The sequence below is a fragment of the Leptodactylus fuscus genome, chromosome 1, assembly GCF_031893055.1.
Source record: "Leptodactylus fuscus isolate aLepFus1 chromosome 1, aLepFus1.hap2, whole genome shotgun sequence".
Taxonomy (NCBI): domain Eukaryota; kingdom Metazoa; phylum Chordata; class Amphibia; order Anura; family Leptodactylidae; genus Leptodactylus; species Leptodactylus fuscus.
Genome location: NC_134265.1, coordinates 125,958,858 through 125,975,026, shown reverse-complemented (window position 1 = coordinate 125,975,026; position 16,169 = coordinate 125,958,858). Strand labels below are relative to the sequence as shown.

General features: G+C 42.3%; 1 protein-coding gene across 1 annotated transcript in view; it reads right to left on the bottom strand.

The window, feature by feature from the left end:
* Positions 1 to 11,513: 11,513 nt before the first annotated feature.
* Positions 11,514 to 16,169, bottom strand: part of CABP7 (calcium binding protein 7) — a 93,337-nt gene continuing 88,681 nt past the window's right edge. The window contains exons 4-5 of the mRNA XM_075276668.1: positions 15,447 to 15,600; positions 11,514 to 12,619 (exon numbers count right to left, since the gene is read on the bottom strand). Of these exons, the coding sequence (XP_075132769.1) occupies positions 12,492 to 12,619; positions 15,447 to 15,600 (282 nt within the window). The 3' untranslated portion in view covers positions 11,514 to 12,491. The remainder of the gene's footprint in view (positions 12,620 to 15,446; positions 15,601 to 16,169) is intronic.

The following is a 16,169-nucleotide window of genomic DNA, read 5'->3' as shown; positions in this document are numbered from 1 at the left end:
GGCGTTTTCTTTATAGGTGTAATAGAGGTGGAAAGTCCGTAGAGGAAAACTCTGCAAACTTTTATGAAAAACGCTGCAGAAAAAAATGAGAAGTTTCCACCAAAGTCTATTTCGCAGCATATTTGACTGTGGCTCACTACGTGGGGCCTTCACCTTAGGTAGGTTTTGTTTGCCAAATGTATTAAAGAATCATTCAATCCAGCACTTTCTTTATTAAAGACCATCTATAAAATCAGAACATCGGCTTCAGCATTTTGTAGATGCATCATCATGCTACGTGTTTTGGGCAGAATTTGCATGACAAGCTTGACCAATGAAAAGTTCTGCCAGAAACGCGAAGCATGGCGTGAGGCTGTGGTCTCTAATGCAGAAGCATGCATGATGGCTGCAGGAGCAGCCAATAGATTAGAAGAGGGTGGGATTTTTTTTTCTTTCCCTTCACACAATGTAACGCTTCGCTCATTTTGTTCAATTTTGAGCGCTCAAAAATACGCGCGTAAGCCATTGAACTCAATGGCTAACTACATTTTACACGTGTATTTTTACACGTGTAAAATGGACAAGATTTGCGAAGCGTTACATCGTGTCCTTACTGCACTGTATATTTCCACCTGGTTTTTCTTGACTCCCTAAAGAGAGTTGGTTTTCTATCATATACATAGGTTGGTCACAAGCTTTCAATGGAAAGCTACAGCAGGATAAGAGAAACATGGGAAATGTGGCTTAGTAGTTTAGAAATGTAATTTATGAGTATTGTATTGTGTGTTTTATAGACATTATAACTAGCCTGTCTACCTGAAAATTATGATAAAAGTCGTTTTCAGTTAAAAGCTTTGCTTACTCCAGTATATTGAGCATGGCAAATTGCATATTATAAAAAGACTGCCGCAATTCTCGACTTCAGTGAGAAGTATTTTGCAGTGCCTGTCTGATTTATAGCGCACATCAGAATTTAGCCGTATAAAGTATGCCACACAGTTTGGTTCTGCATGCCTCTCTATGGCATAGTGCAGTCAGCAAAAAAAAGTAGTATTCTGATGTATACCGCTGACAGAAGCTAAAAGGACACTCTTAGCATCTGTTGGGTTAATGGGGCCCATGGGTATTTTTGACCTTTCCTGTATGCAGCAGTAGTACACTGCCGTCTGGTACTTTTATCGAGTGGCCACCTCTGGGACACAAATCTATCTTGAGGACGAGGGTTCCTGACCCATGTGTCTTGGTTGCGGTGAGAGGTCAGTATGCCATACAAGAGAGGTTCTCACCCTTCACTTCTCAGAAGATCTAAGGTTCCTTGTTTAGTTTGTTCTAATCATATGGTGGATATGTCATGAACGTCACAGCTGGGAATACCTCTGTAGGCCAGAGCCCTACATTGCAGGCACAGTAAAATGCAGCGTTTTTGCAAAGTGGATTGGATTCTGGCTAATACCCCCACACAATGCAGAAAAAAATCTGCAGTTGGAAATGCTGTGATTTTTTAAAAATGTAGCATTTTTGTAAAGCGCAGCATGTTAGTTACACATATGGCTTGCGTTTGCCATATACATATAACAGGGGTGTAAACATGATGCATTTGGGATCTTAGCTTCAAGCAACCTATCCATAGAGAACTGTACAAAATCCACTAAGAAACTGCCCCCCCCCCCCAAATAAAAATAACATAAAATTATTTTTGCTGTTCACAAAGTGTGACAAGCATATTAGCCAGTGGTATGGTGTATGTGTGTGTTTTAATTCTTTGGTCATCAATATACCTTATCTTAATGGAGTATTTTGCCAATGTGTTAATGATATTCTACACTCACCGGCCACTTTATTAGGTACACCATGCTAGTAACGGTTTGGACCCCCTTTTGCCTTCAGAACTGCCTCAATTCTTCGTGGCATAGATACAACAAGGTGCTGGAAGCATTCCTCAGAGATTTTGGTCCATATTGACATGATGGCATCACACAGTTGCCGCAGATTTGTCGCCGGCACATCCATGATGCGAATCTCCCGTTCCACCACATCCCAAAGATGCTCTATTGGATTGAGATCTGGTGACTGTGGAGGCCATTGGAGTACAGTGAACTCATTGTCATGTTCAAGAAACCAGTCTGAGATGATTCCAGCTTTATGACATGGCGCATTATCCTGCTGAAAGTAGCCATCAGATGTTGGGTACATTGTGGTCATAAAGGGATGGACATGGTCAGCAACAATACTCAGGTAGGCTTTGGCGTTGCAACGATGCTCAATTGGTACCAAGGGGCCCAAAGAGTGCCAAGAAAATATTCCCCACACCATGACACCACCACCACCAGCCTGAACCGTTGATACAAGGCAGGATGGATCCATGCTTTCATGTTGTTGACACCAAATTCTGACCCTACCATCCGAATGTCGCAGCAGAAATCGAGACTCATCAGACCAGGCAACGTTTTTCCAATCTTCAATTGTCCAATTTCGATGAGCTTGTGCAAATTGTAGCCTCAGTTTCCTGTTCTTAGCTGAAAGGAGTGGCACCCGGTGTGGTCTTCTGCTGCTGTAGCCCATCTGCCTCAAAGTTCGAGGTACTGTGCGTTCAGAGATGCTCTTCTGGCTACCTTGGTTGTAACGGGTGGCTATTTGAGTCACTGTTGCCTTTCTATCAGCTCGAACCAGTCTGGCCATTCTCCTCTGACCTCTGGCATCAACAACGCATTTCCGCCCACAGAACTGCCGCTCACTGGATGTTTTTTCTTTTTCGGACCATTCTCTGTAAACCCTAGAGATGGTTGTGCGTGAAAATCCCAGTAGATCAGCAGTTTCTGAAATACTCAGACCAGCCCTTCTGGCACCAACAACCATGCCACGTTCAAAGGCACTCAAATCACCTTTCTTCCCCATACTGATGCTCAGTTTGAACTGCAGGAGATTGTCTTGACCATGTCTACATGCCTAAAAGCACTGAGTTGCCGCCATGTGATTGGCTGATTAGAAATTAAGTGTTAACGAGCAGTTGGACAGGTTTACCTAATAAAGTGGCCAGTGAGTGTATATACCACTGCAGGGAAAAATCTGCTATAAAATGTTACATCCTGTTTTCTTTATGGCTTTAGTTATTGGTCACTTCTAAAATTATCCACCGGAGTGAGAGTCATTTACTCTGACCTATCTGGTATTGAAATGTAGTAAAAGTTGTCAGGGACCCAAGATGTTTACAGAGATCGCTGGGATCCAGTTTATGCCTTTATTCTGACCGTTCACTCCCTCAATAACAATCCCATGAAAGTAAGTGGCGTCATGCAGACATATACAATGTACATTTTAAAAGGAGAGGAAATGTATTTAGATGTTCCTCTTTTTGGTGTCTGCTTATAGTAGATATCTGTTTAAAGTGTCCTTCCAAATAATTAGAATAGACCCTGATGGCGTCATATAGCTGCCTCGGCATCAGTGCCTTCCAACATGCATTAGTGTGTCAACACCCAATGTCATATCAAAAGAAAGATTGGAATTAGTAGAAGACTTTACTGTTAGGGAATCACATAACTTTACATGACAGTATATAGCCCCACTTATAGAACAATTGGCAAGCTGCTAGGCTGAAGTGAATGTCCACCCCTCAACACCAATTTGATATTATTAAGTAAAATTCTGGACTGCTCAGCTCCTTTATTTATTTTTATGAGGGTCAGATGTCTGGACAGACATAGTTAAAGGGGTTCACAGATTATGAAAAATTGGGCCACAGGCAAGGGATGTCTTACAATAGTAACCTGAGCTTCCTCCTGAATCTCCTGTTGCACCAATCTGGCTTCCCCTCTGCTCCCTGGCAGGGCTGTAGCAATGAAGTCATGTAGACAATATGTGACTACTGTAGCCAACCACTTGCCTGAGAGCTATGCTTCGGGGTCAGTTATGGACTGCAGACCTGAAATGTTGGCTATGTGATGCCTGCGCTGCAGGCATGTCCACAAACACTGGCTTGAAACAGTGGAGAGCCAGTGCTGGAGTAATGGCATTCAAAAGGTAAGTGCTACTTGGTTTGTTCTTTTAGATACTCACCTGTCTATGCCCCAGTTTTTCATAATCTCTGACAACCCCGTAAATAAGAAAATATTGTATGTGGCAGCCACTAGAGGGAATTTAGGAGCTAAGTACATATTGTTTTGTTTTCACAGATTCAATACATAAACTTGTATACAATAAGCTCCTTTGTTCCCTCTAGTGGTGGTTGCAAGTAGCTAGAATTTTATAATTTAACTCTGTAATGTCTGTAAAAGAGAGGAGCACTATAATAGACTGGATTCTAGTTGACAAATATTAAAAGCACAAAACGTTGAACCTAAAATCCATATGATGTTAAAAAGTGGACATTTACTTATAGGTTGCACTATTTGACTATGGGCCCAAACGAATGCTAACACAGTGGTTAGTTGCATATTCCTAGCTTTACATGACGTGTGTCTCGATGCTCTGAATCTGGTTCTGAAAAACATGAAAAATAGAATAAAGAGGAATATAAGGGTGTGTTATTTATGGCAATGGAAGATACACAACTGTATTTTTGGCCTGTTCATGTTATGTTGCCTAGAATGGGATTAAACCCCATCTGATGTACAAAAAGATCTACTTATCTCTTAAAATCTGGAATAGAATATGGACCTCCAAGTATGGCTGTGTAAGGAAGTCCTTATTTGCAGTCATGGTCATGTTGGAAGTGTCACTTAGGAGAGGAAGTCACAGAATTGTTATGCTTGGATTGAGCAAGTACAAGATGGATGTTGGTATTCCAGATCATGATATAACCTTGACATAATTCACTATGTGCCACATTAAAGTATTTCTGGATATAGTCTACATAATTTACAGCGCTATACCCTGCAAAGTGGTAAAATATTATGTAAAGTCCTATTATTAGCTGCATACAGGTCAGAATAACATCCATACATAAATATATGTCAGGTAAAGTAGATAATGCTGTCATTGACCATGACATATGAGAAAAAAGAAATAGAATAAAGATATGTTAGCATGCAGCACAATGGTGATAGGACCAATGACAAACCTGAGCATTTATGTCTCTGACCTTCTCCAAACACAGTTATGTAAATTTGTAGATCACCAAGAACCATCCAATGTACCGAAGAAGTCGGTGACATTTTAAAGCATTGTAATATGCGATCCCAGCACTGTGTTGTGGAATTTTCTGCCTAGTGTAACACATTACTTTGGTATAATGTAAATCAGCATGTATGGCTTTAGCAGCTTATACAGTGTTGGCCAAAAGTATTGGCACCCCTGCAATTCTGTCAGATAATACTCATTTTCTTCCAGAAAATGATTGCAATCACACAAATTCTTTGGTATTATTATCTTCATCTAATTTGTCTTCAATGTAAAACCACAAAAAGAATTGTCAAAAAGCCAAATTGGATATAATTCAGCACCAAACATAAAAAAGGGGGTGGACAAAAGTATTGGCACTGTTTGAAAAATCATGTGATGCTTCTCTAATTTGTGTAATTAACAGCACCTGTTACTTACCTGAGGCACCTAACAGGTGGTGGCAATAACTAAATCACACTTGCAGCCAGTTGAAATGGATTAAAGTTGACTCAACCTCTGTCCTGTGTCCTTGTGTGTACCACATTGAGCATGGAGAAAAGAAAGAAGACCAAAGAACTGTCTGAGGACTTGAGAAGCAAAATTGTGAGGAAGCATGAGCAATCTCAAGGCTACAAGGCCATCTCCAAAGACCTGAATATCCCTGTGTCTACCGTGCGTAGTGTCATCAAGAAGTTTAAAGTCCATGGCACTGTGGCTAACCTCCCTAGATGTGGACGGAAAAGATAAATTGTAGGGGCCACACGGTGGCTCAGTGGTTAGCACTGCAGCCTTGCAGCGCTGGAGTCCTGGTGTTCAAATCCCGCCAAGGGCATAAAACCATCTGCAAGGAGTTTGTATGTTCTCCCCGTGTCTGCATGGATTTCCATCCCATATTTTCCAAAAAAAACATACTGATAGGGAAAAATGTACATTGTGAGCTCTATGTGGGGCTCACAATCTACATTTAAAAAAAAAAAAAAAAAGGAAAAGATAAATTGACGAGAGATTTCAACGCAAGATTGTGCGGATGGTGGATAAAGAACCTCGACTAACATCCAAACAAGTTCAAGCTGCCCTGCAGTCCAAGGGTACAACAGTGTCAACCCGTACTATCCGTTGGCGTCTGAATGAAAAGGGACTGTATGGTAGGATACCCAGGAAGACCCCACTTCTTACCCAGAGACATAAAAAAGCCAGGCTGGAGTTTGCCAAAACTTACCTGAGAAAGCCAAAAATGTTTTGGAAGAATGTTCTCTGGTCAGATGAGACAAACGTAGAGCTTTTTGGGAAGAGGCATCAACATCGAGTTTACAGGGAAAAAAAGAGGCCTTCAAAGAAAAGAACACGGTCCCTACAGTCAAACATGGCGGAGGTTCCCTGATGTTTTGGGGTTGCTTTGCTGCCTCTGGCACTGGACTGCTTGACCGTGTGCATGGCATTATGAAGTCTGGAGACTACCAACAAATTTTGCAGCATAATGTAGGGCCCCGTGTGAGAAAGCTGGGTCTCCCTCAGAGGTCATGGGTCTTCCAGCAGGACAATGACCCAAAACACACTTCAGAAAGCACTAGAAAATGGTTTGAGAGAAAGCCCTGGAGACTTCTAAAGTGGCCAGCAATGAGTCCAGACCTGAATCCCATAGAACACCTGTGGAGAGATCTCAAAATGGCAGTTTGGAGAAGACAGCCTTCAAATCTCAGGGACCTGGAGCAGTTTGCCAAAGAAGAATGGTCTAAAATTCCCGCAGAGCCTTGTAAGAAACTCATTGATGGTTACCAGAAGCGGTTGTGCGCAGTTATTTTGTCTAAAGGTTGTGCTACCAAGTATTAGGCTGAGGGTGCCAATACTTTTGTCTGGCCCATTTTTGGAGTTTTGTGTAAAATGATCAATGATTTGACTTTTTTTCATTCTCTTTTGTGTTTTTTCATTGCAAGCAAAATAAATGAAGATATTAATACCAAAGAGTTTGTGATTGCAATCATTTTCTGGAAGAAACTGAGTATTATCTGACAGAATTGCAGGGGTGCCAATACTTTTGGCCAACACTGTACATATCAATGAAGGTGCCTAAGCAAGAAATACAAGGCTAGTGGGGAAGGAAAACCACAAGAAGAGAAAAAAATGGCCCGATAGGCAATGTTTGGCGCCCAAATGTGACAGCGTAGAAGTTGCGTGAGACATGATGAGAGGAGGTGTTACTGTTTATTATCTTTTCTTCATAATGTATCTTATGACAGACATGAAAATGAGATTTACATCATCCTGTGACTTTGTTATCAAAATATTTAAGAAAAAAAGAGGAGTGAGAAGGACAAACGGGGGAGCGAAAATGAAGAGGACAGGAGGTGTGGTAATGAAGGAGACAGGTGGTGAGAGCAGAGGTGAGCGAGGGCTGTGGAATGAATGCAGCATTAGCTGATTATTGCAGGCTGTCACTCCGAGAGCTCATTATCCCGTCTCTCATTGTGATGATACAATAACTTCCGCCAGGAAGAGAGCGTGAAGGGAGCAGATTAGTCTTATGTGCAGGGAATCAGAATGGCACATAGCTGCTGGAGAGGCTGGCCAATCTGCAATGTCACATATCATTCAATAAAACATAGGATATATAACCCCTGAAGTGAAACCTAACTACTGAAGTGCCTTGTACAAAAAGGACAAATTGCAGTCCTTTCATATAACAGACTGCTTGTCAAGCTGTCATCTCCTGCAGTGTGATGGGATGCGACGATGTGCGATTGCAATTTTGAATATTCCACCCTAATGCGCTCCGCAATCTTACTACGCAGATAGAAGAAGAATTCCAACAAATGGTTCGATTTATTGCAAAATGAGAAATCCACAAATGATGTAAGACATGGAAGGAGAGAAGAATTGGTGGAGGAGTTTTAGGAATGAAACGAGAGAGCTGCTGCCTGCAGAGAGATAGAGGAGGTACAATTAGATACAAGATGGTATTATATAACAAAGAAACAGGATCCAATAAAGCAATATGGGGACAACAGTAAACTAAAAATAAGGGCACGACGGTAGCAAACAAACAGAATAATACATGGCATGAACATGGGAAGATGAAAAAAATAGGAAAGTCAAACATAGCAGTGAGATTGTATTAAATGTAACAGAGCAGCTGCAGGTTGAAAGGAGCTAGTATAGGAAGGGAAAATGGAATAGGACGGAGCAATGACTTCTCTACAGGGATTTTTAACCCACAGTCAGGCCTCAAGACTTGGAACTGGTAATACTCCTAGGGATAGATTTACAAATGTTAATTTTTCTAAATCACTGCCAAATTTATCAGAGTGACCACTGCTGTATAACAATGGCTCATCTTTTGTCTAACTTTATATTACCTTTAAGTTGGCGCCTGATTCTCCTGTTTGCAATTTTGTGCCAATGTTGCCCTTATTGTCATATTCTAAACCATTTCCCATTTCTGTTATACCACATTCATTCGTCTTGTCCCAAGTGTCCATTGTGTTGGAAAGATCATTAAGTTGTGCCAAAAATGCACAAAAAGACACAATATGAATGAAAGCCAATATCTTATCTTTTGTGTGGCCACAGCCGTTAATTTGATAGTTAATTTTGGCATTAGTATTCTGTGCCCAATTCAGCATACTTGTATCAGTACTATATAATGGAAGAGTCACTAGGAGAAAGCTGATCACTCATAGAACCTATTATTTGTAAAGATGACTCAAATAATTAAAAGTAACAAAAAAAAAGGTCCACTGCTTTATTTTGTCTATGGCTAGATATGATTGTAATGTCTCATGATATTGATGACATCTGATTTTGTGTCATTACATGACCAAAACCTCTCTCAGGTCATGTGTTGTTGACACAGTCGGTTTATCAGTGACCATTAGACCATTCACTGTGAGTGGATTAACGGGAGGTGCAATCTCTAATTCATCTTTTGTAATGGCATCTGCCAGCTGCACATCTGGAAATGCCAGGTGTGCCCCTCCACTGCTCCTGCCATCCATAAATGCTGCCACGATGTCAGTGCCGCACCTCCCATGAGGCGACCTGAATCGAGCGCTTCAGGCGGCACTATGCCAGGGCCTCAGGGAGGGCGGCATTTTTGCTAACCTAAGCCAGTCCAGGACAAGCTGTCCTGGACTGGCTTATCACCGAGCGGTGGTTTGGGGAGGCCACTGGAGCAGCGCTCAGGCAGAGAGCAGGCAGTCTCCGGGCCTACTCTCTGCCGGCGAACGGGGCTAAGCCCCGCCCCTTCACTCGGCCACGCCCTCTATCCAACTGGCCACGCCCTCGATCCACCTGACCTCGCCCCTGATCCACCCGGCCACGCCCCCGATCCGCCCCCTCCTCCGGCGGGGGGGGGGGCGGCTTTCTGCAGTTAGCTTGGGCGGCGAAAGGGGAAGGTTCACCCCTGCACGATGTATATAATGACAGGACATGGAGCAGTTTATAGTAACATGACCACAAAAGCCAGTCACCAAATGTGTTGTCAAATCAACACAAAAAGAGTGACAGCAGAAGCAATAGGGAATATAGAAGAACAAAAGCATATCTTGAAAACCTTAAACTTAATTGGTGTGTCTGACTTGCTGTTACTAGTTCGTGGCCGAAGAAGTAAGCAGAAGACAAATACAATGGCCCAGGTTTACTAAGAGTACGGAGGAAAATGGTGAGGAATTTGGTGTGGAATTTCAGCGCTGAAAAAAATGCTAGCAGAAAAAGGAACCTATTAAAGTCAATGGGAGGCTTTTTTTTCAGCGCTGAAATTCCTCACCATTTTCCTCTGTGTGAATGAACCCTAAGGCTAAGGCCTGACGGGCCGTAATCGCAGCGCTTTAGCGCTGCGGAAAGAACCGCTGCGTGAACGCATTGCGGTTCTTTCTGCAGCGCTTTTAAGAGAAACTTCACAGAGTTTTCCTCTGCGGATTTTCTCTTAACATTTTATCTATGGGAAAGCCGCCAGCGTTTCCGTAGATATAATTGACATGCTGCGATTTACAAAGCCGCAACGGCTTTGCAAATCACAGCGTGTCTGCACTGCGTTTTTTTCTGCAAAGTGGGCATGGGATTCACATGAATCCCATCCCCATTGCTTGCACTGTACAACACCGTGATTTTTCCCGTAGCATCTCTGAAGCGGTCAAATCGTGGCGTTTACATCCCGTGGGGCCCCGGCCTGAAGCTGGTTTCACATAATCACGTGCTAAACAGCTGCCATGAATGAATGAAATGTGTGGCGCACGACGAGCACGCGGATGTCGGCCATTTGCTGCTCATGCACTAGCCGTGCTTCCATAAGCACTTTCATTCAATGAATAGGAGTGGCGGAAGCATGGCAGCAGAATAGGACCTATTTCATATTTTGTGGCCCGGACACACACATGACTGTGCAATTCACGGTCATGTGTACAGGCCCATAGAAATGAATGGGTCAGTGTGCTATCTGGGAAAAACCTGGATAGCACACTGACCATTCATACAGTCGAGTGCAAAGGGGCTTAGTAAGTGCAAACTTAGACAGGCAGTCTGAAAACTACCAAATTTATTACAGGGGCTGATGCTGGATGATAAATCTGCTGTATCTTTAGGTTAAGGACCAAACGTTGCAGAATGGAAATTGGAGCATGGTGTTTTCCCTATAGGCATAATAGAAGCAGAAAGTCCACAGTGGAAACCGCTGCAGACTATTTGTGAAAATCGCTGCGAGAAAAATTGCAAGGAGTTGCCGCAGCGTTTTTTCCCCACAGCGTTTTTTTTGCTGTGACCCACTACGTGGGACCTTATCCTCAGCTGCTTTTTGTTGCAACAGTTTTAGGGTGCATGCACACTACGTAACGCCGGGCGTGTATGAGAGCCGTACACGCCGGCATTACAGCAGACTGCCGAACACTTCCCATTCACTTCAATGGGAGCGCTCGTAACAGCGGCGTTTACGAGCGCTCCCATTGAAGTGAATGGGAAGTGCTCGGCAGCCCTGCTGTAACGCCGGCGTGTACGGCTCTCATACACGCCCGGCGTTACGTAGTGTGCATCCACCCTTATAGAGGAAAATCTGCTGAATTTCCCTGATTTCGCTGTGTATGGACTTATCCTAAAGATTCTGGAATAGTTAGAATAACTGCTCTTGTACTGCATTGTTGGCCTTACAAGGCTTGCCAGACTGTGACTGTATCAAGAAGAGTGGACTGGAAACATTTCAAAGCATCCAGTTTACGGTCTTGACTTTGGCACCTCAGAAGACAACATGTCTAAATGGTCTAAACAAGGAATGATATTTTAGTCTACTACTTAGACAGGTGTCTTAACAGAGAAGGCGAATATGATGAAAAATAGACCACATGTGTTTGCATCACTTGAGTCAGCAAGTCAAGATAAGTTAAAGGTACATTAAAAATAGTAGGGAACCTTTAATTTTTTACTTCCCCTTCTAATTTTAACCCCTTTTGTAAAGATGATAAAATGGTTCAAATAAACAATATTACGCTGAAGAAGCTGAAATGCATTAAAACATGAATGCGAAGGGACAGGAAAAATGTGAAGCATATAACAGAATCTAAGATCCAAAGTACAAAGATGCTGAATTTATATAAAATATCTAAAGCAAATAAGAGCAACTCTAAAGGAGGTGTGCCGATAGCTCAGGTAACCAAACTAAAAGCATGAGAATCCACAGAAAACAGAATGGTGAATATTCTCTATACACGGATACTTCATCATGAGGACGGACATTCCTGCTTTGAAAAATAACAATAGCAATTCTTTGCTCTTGAAGCAGCCAGCAGCTTATTGGTTTCCAATGCGATTGCAGCAAAGGGAATCAGGGCTTCATAGCAATCCCCTGTGTCACAAGAGATAACGTCCAAACAGGGTATTGGCCAATTATACTTCAAGCAGATACTTTAACATAGAGACATACAGAAGGAAAAGAGGGAGAGCCACATTTAACATTAACTCATTCAGCGATTTAGGGGCTAAGGCGAATGATATTGGGGGAAGGGAAGACAAATTAACCTTCGGACTGCCTTTCTCCTTGCAGTGTAGAAAAGATTACACATTAGCAGGAGCTCATTAACCCTACTGACCCTGTGCCCAGCAACCAAAGAGTTAACCCTTTAGCGACCAAAAGTGTTATTGCTCATAAATATAGAGTTATATATCCGTATACATATATACACCTATTATATATAGAGTCCCTTCGTGTCACAGATTTGAAAAGCACAGATGGTCACCTGACAATTTAAATGCCCATGCATTTTCCATGCAAATCGTCCCATGCACATTCAGACACTGGAGGGTAAGTCCCATATTTTTCAAGGTCTTAGAGGCTTCCTCCTCTGTACATTGCAGTTCATTTAGAAGTGGGGAATAGGCAGGAAAAGCTCCTGAAAGTACATCTAAGTTCATGGCTTGATATCCCCACTTCATCACTTCATGCCACTGCGCAGGACCTGATTTGCAGCTATTAGCATTACACTAATGATGAAAGCAATGGCAAAGGCGCAGATCAGACTCTTGCGGACACAGGTCTGGCGGATTTGTTGATTTGGGGAAGCTGAAACAAAGAAAGGAAAGAGTAATCAATGATGAGACCTACTGTATGTTTTGTATGTGCTAGTACATACTGAAATAGAAGCGATATTAAAGGGATTCTCTCATGGGATTTTTGGAGTTTTAACAGACACCATATAGGAATAACCTTTATAAAGAATATTCATCTCCTACCTTTATTTCCACTGTCCTTGCCACCATTTCACGTTATTCCTAGTTTTTGAAGCCGAGAGAGCACAGGGGGCGGTCCCCATGTGCTCAGAGCACAGCTTCATCAGCACCTACAACACCACCTATGTGTATTTTCAGCACACCCCTTGCTTCTTTTGTCCAGCCTCTTTGCTTGTCAGGAGCCAACATTATTTTCAGGATCGAAATGTCACGCATGCGCAGTCAGCTCTGCCTCTTCTAGTTTGGGCAGAGCTGACAGTGCATGTTCCCCCTGCCATCTTGATTCGATAACTGCATGAGAGTACTGCACCTGTCTACTTCTATGGAGTACTGAGTATACTCCATAGAACTACATGAGTGTACTGCGCCTGCGTGGTACACTCATATAGTTATTGAATCAAGATAGCAGGTGGAAAAGGCTCTGTCGGCTCTGCCTGAGATTTTGATCCCGAAGATAACGTCGGCTCCTGACAAGCAAAGAGGCCAGACAAAAGAAGCAAGGGGCATGCTGAAAATACACATAGGTGGCGTTGTTGGGAATGACGAAGCTGTGCTCTGAGCACAGGGGGAACGCACCCTGTAATCTCGCAGCTTCATTTGTATAAACTGAAAACCAGGTATAACGTGAAATTGGTGGCGAGGACAGTGGAAATAAAGCTAGGAGATGAATAGCCTTTATAAAGGCTATTCCCACATGCTGTCAGTTAAAACTCCAAAAAATTCAATGATAGAGTTCCCTTACTTGTGTTAAAGGGAGTCTGACATCAACTCCAAGCATATCCACCATGTTACAGAGTGCATGGCAGTAATAAATAACATACCTTTGCTATGTATGTCATTTTTGTAGATTTGGAGAAAACCAACCTCGAAGTGATATATAAATGTGGTGATATGCAAATGTTTGTGCACGGGGGGTAATCTTTCAGCTCCCTGCTCATAACCCTACCATATCTTGACTCCCCAGTTGAAACTTCCACTGCTATAACATCGCCCATCTGACATGAGCAGCAAAAGCAGTGCTCCCAGGGCTGAAGGCCCGCCTCCAGTGCACCAACTACCTCATTTACATACTATTTCAAAGCTTTTTTTTCTACAAAAGTGACTTAAATAGCAAAGTTATGTTGTTTATTACTATAATGTGCTCTGTAATCTGGTGGAGGTTGCATATGCTTGGTGAAGATAGTAGTCTCCCTTTAAGGCTAAAGCCCCATGTTATAGAAATGCTCCTTTTTTGTAGCAGATCTTGCCGTGTTTCTTTTTTTTATCCAAACGTAGAAGTGGCCACAGAAGGAATAGGAAATATCTAGAAAACACTTATGCTTCTAACTTTTGCTCAATCCATTCCTAGCTCTGGCTAAAAAAAAAAATAACAGTAAAATCTGCAAGAAAAAAAGCTGCTTTTACTCAATATGGGGCTTCAACCTTATGGAGTTTTCTCATCTCACCAAGCTATTCCCTTGTCCACAGCAGAGGGGAAAGGTTGCAGATCAGTGGGGGTCCAATCGCTGGCAACCCAAGAGAATCATGACAATAGAGGAGTTTTGCCCCCCATTCTCAATGGATCAATGTTTGGACATGCACATCCTCACTCCAACAGGACCACCAGGCAAAACACCCCTGATATTATGATCAGTGGGAGTCACAGGCGTTGGGCTATAACTAAGCTGCAACTTGACTCCTATCCTGTGGAATAAAGTGGGAAAACTCCTCTAAATGGGATGTTTAACCTGCTTTATGCTACCCTATCTGGGGGCAACATGAAGTAATAACAGACAGGTTCATTTCAACTTCTGTTGCAGATTCTGTCAAATGTTCCTGGAAAAAATAGTGCAGCCCGGTGTGCTAGTTTGTCTGGTAAAACATTGACATCATGATGGAAACTTAGGGTGAGTTCACACTGAGTTTTCTTCCAGAGAATCCACTTCAAAAAAATGCCTCCCATTCATTTCAATGGGAGTCAGTAGCAGATTTTATAGTCTGCCTCAATTTTTTCAACTAGAGGGGGGGGGGGGGAGCGACCTGAGCTACCTTCAGGTGGATTTTATCTTAAAAAAACCCATTGAAATCAATGGGAGGTATAAAAAAACACATCAAAAACTGGCGTTTTTTTAAAGCAGATTTTCCAAGTCTATGCAGTATGATGTGAACAGAATCTTACTCGTCAATATGGTGTTGTTTTCATAAAGTTACATTTATCAGGTGCAGAGCAAACCAAGTACTGTGAGGTAGGAGTCCTCTCAATGATATGCATATTCCTTGGAGTTCTTCAGTAGTAGGGAGAAGGCTGTCAATCAGTCAGAGGAGCCCACAGTTCATGAATACTGAGGACTGCTACAGTTCTCGGCTCATGCTGCACCCGGTAAGAAGTGATTTTATGAAAAGTACACCTTACTGACACAGAACCCGTCTGACAAATTCAATCATTTCTGCTGAGAATGACATCCAACAGAAATCGGATTCTTGATCTGCACTTTTCAATAGTGGGTAAGCTTCAAGGGATTGGGCTAAAGGTTCACTTTAGACATGGAGCTAATAGATAAGACAGAATTAGAACAATAAGATTGTCCCTTTACATTTTTATTAGTTTTTGTTTTTGTTTCTACAAAAGTGCCGTCCATGGCTGCAGTAGACAATTCAGATTATACAGAAATAATACTTACTCTCCATATCTACAGGACAATCCCCTTTAGTTCCGAGGTTTCCAGCCTCTTCAGTCAGGATAATGTTTTCGATGTCTCGCATGGACAGGTGCTCACAAAAAGTGTCATATAATAATCTCTTCAATTCCTCGACAGACAATGACTGCATGTCACACTGTAAAAACATGTGGAATATCAGACTTTCACTGAAAACCAGTTAGTTGTGTCATTCCATAAGTAATTTACTAAACATACCGTCATATCTTCATATATATAAAAAAACATATTGATAAAGGATTACTTATCCTGACTATGACTGATATACTCTAAATGTACAACATTGAAACTTCTTATTGGTGAGTCTGACCCTCTGACCATTTCAGTCATCACCAGGTGGTCACACCAACTATCACTTGGTTACACCGACTATCACTTGGTGACACTGACTATCATTTGGCCACACCAACTATCACTTGGTGACACTGGCTATCACTTGGCCACAATAACAACCACTTGGTGACACTTACTATCACTTGATGACACTGGCTATCACTTGGTCACAGCATCTATTACTTGGTGACACTGGCTATCACTTGGTGACACTGGCTATAACTTGGTTACACTGACTATCACTTGGTAACACTGGCTATCACTTGGTGACACTAGCTATCACTTGGCCACACAAACAACCACTTGGTGACACTATCACTTGGTTACACTGCTTATCACTTGGTGACACTGGCT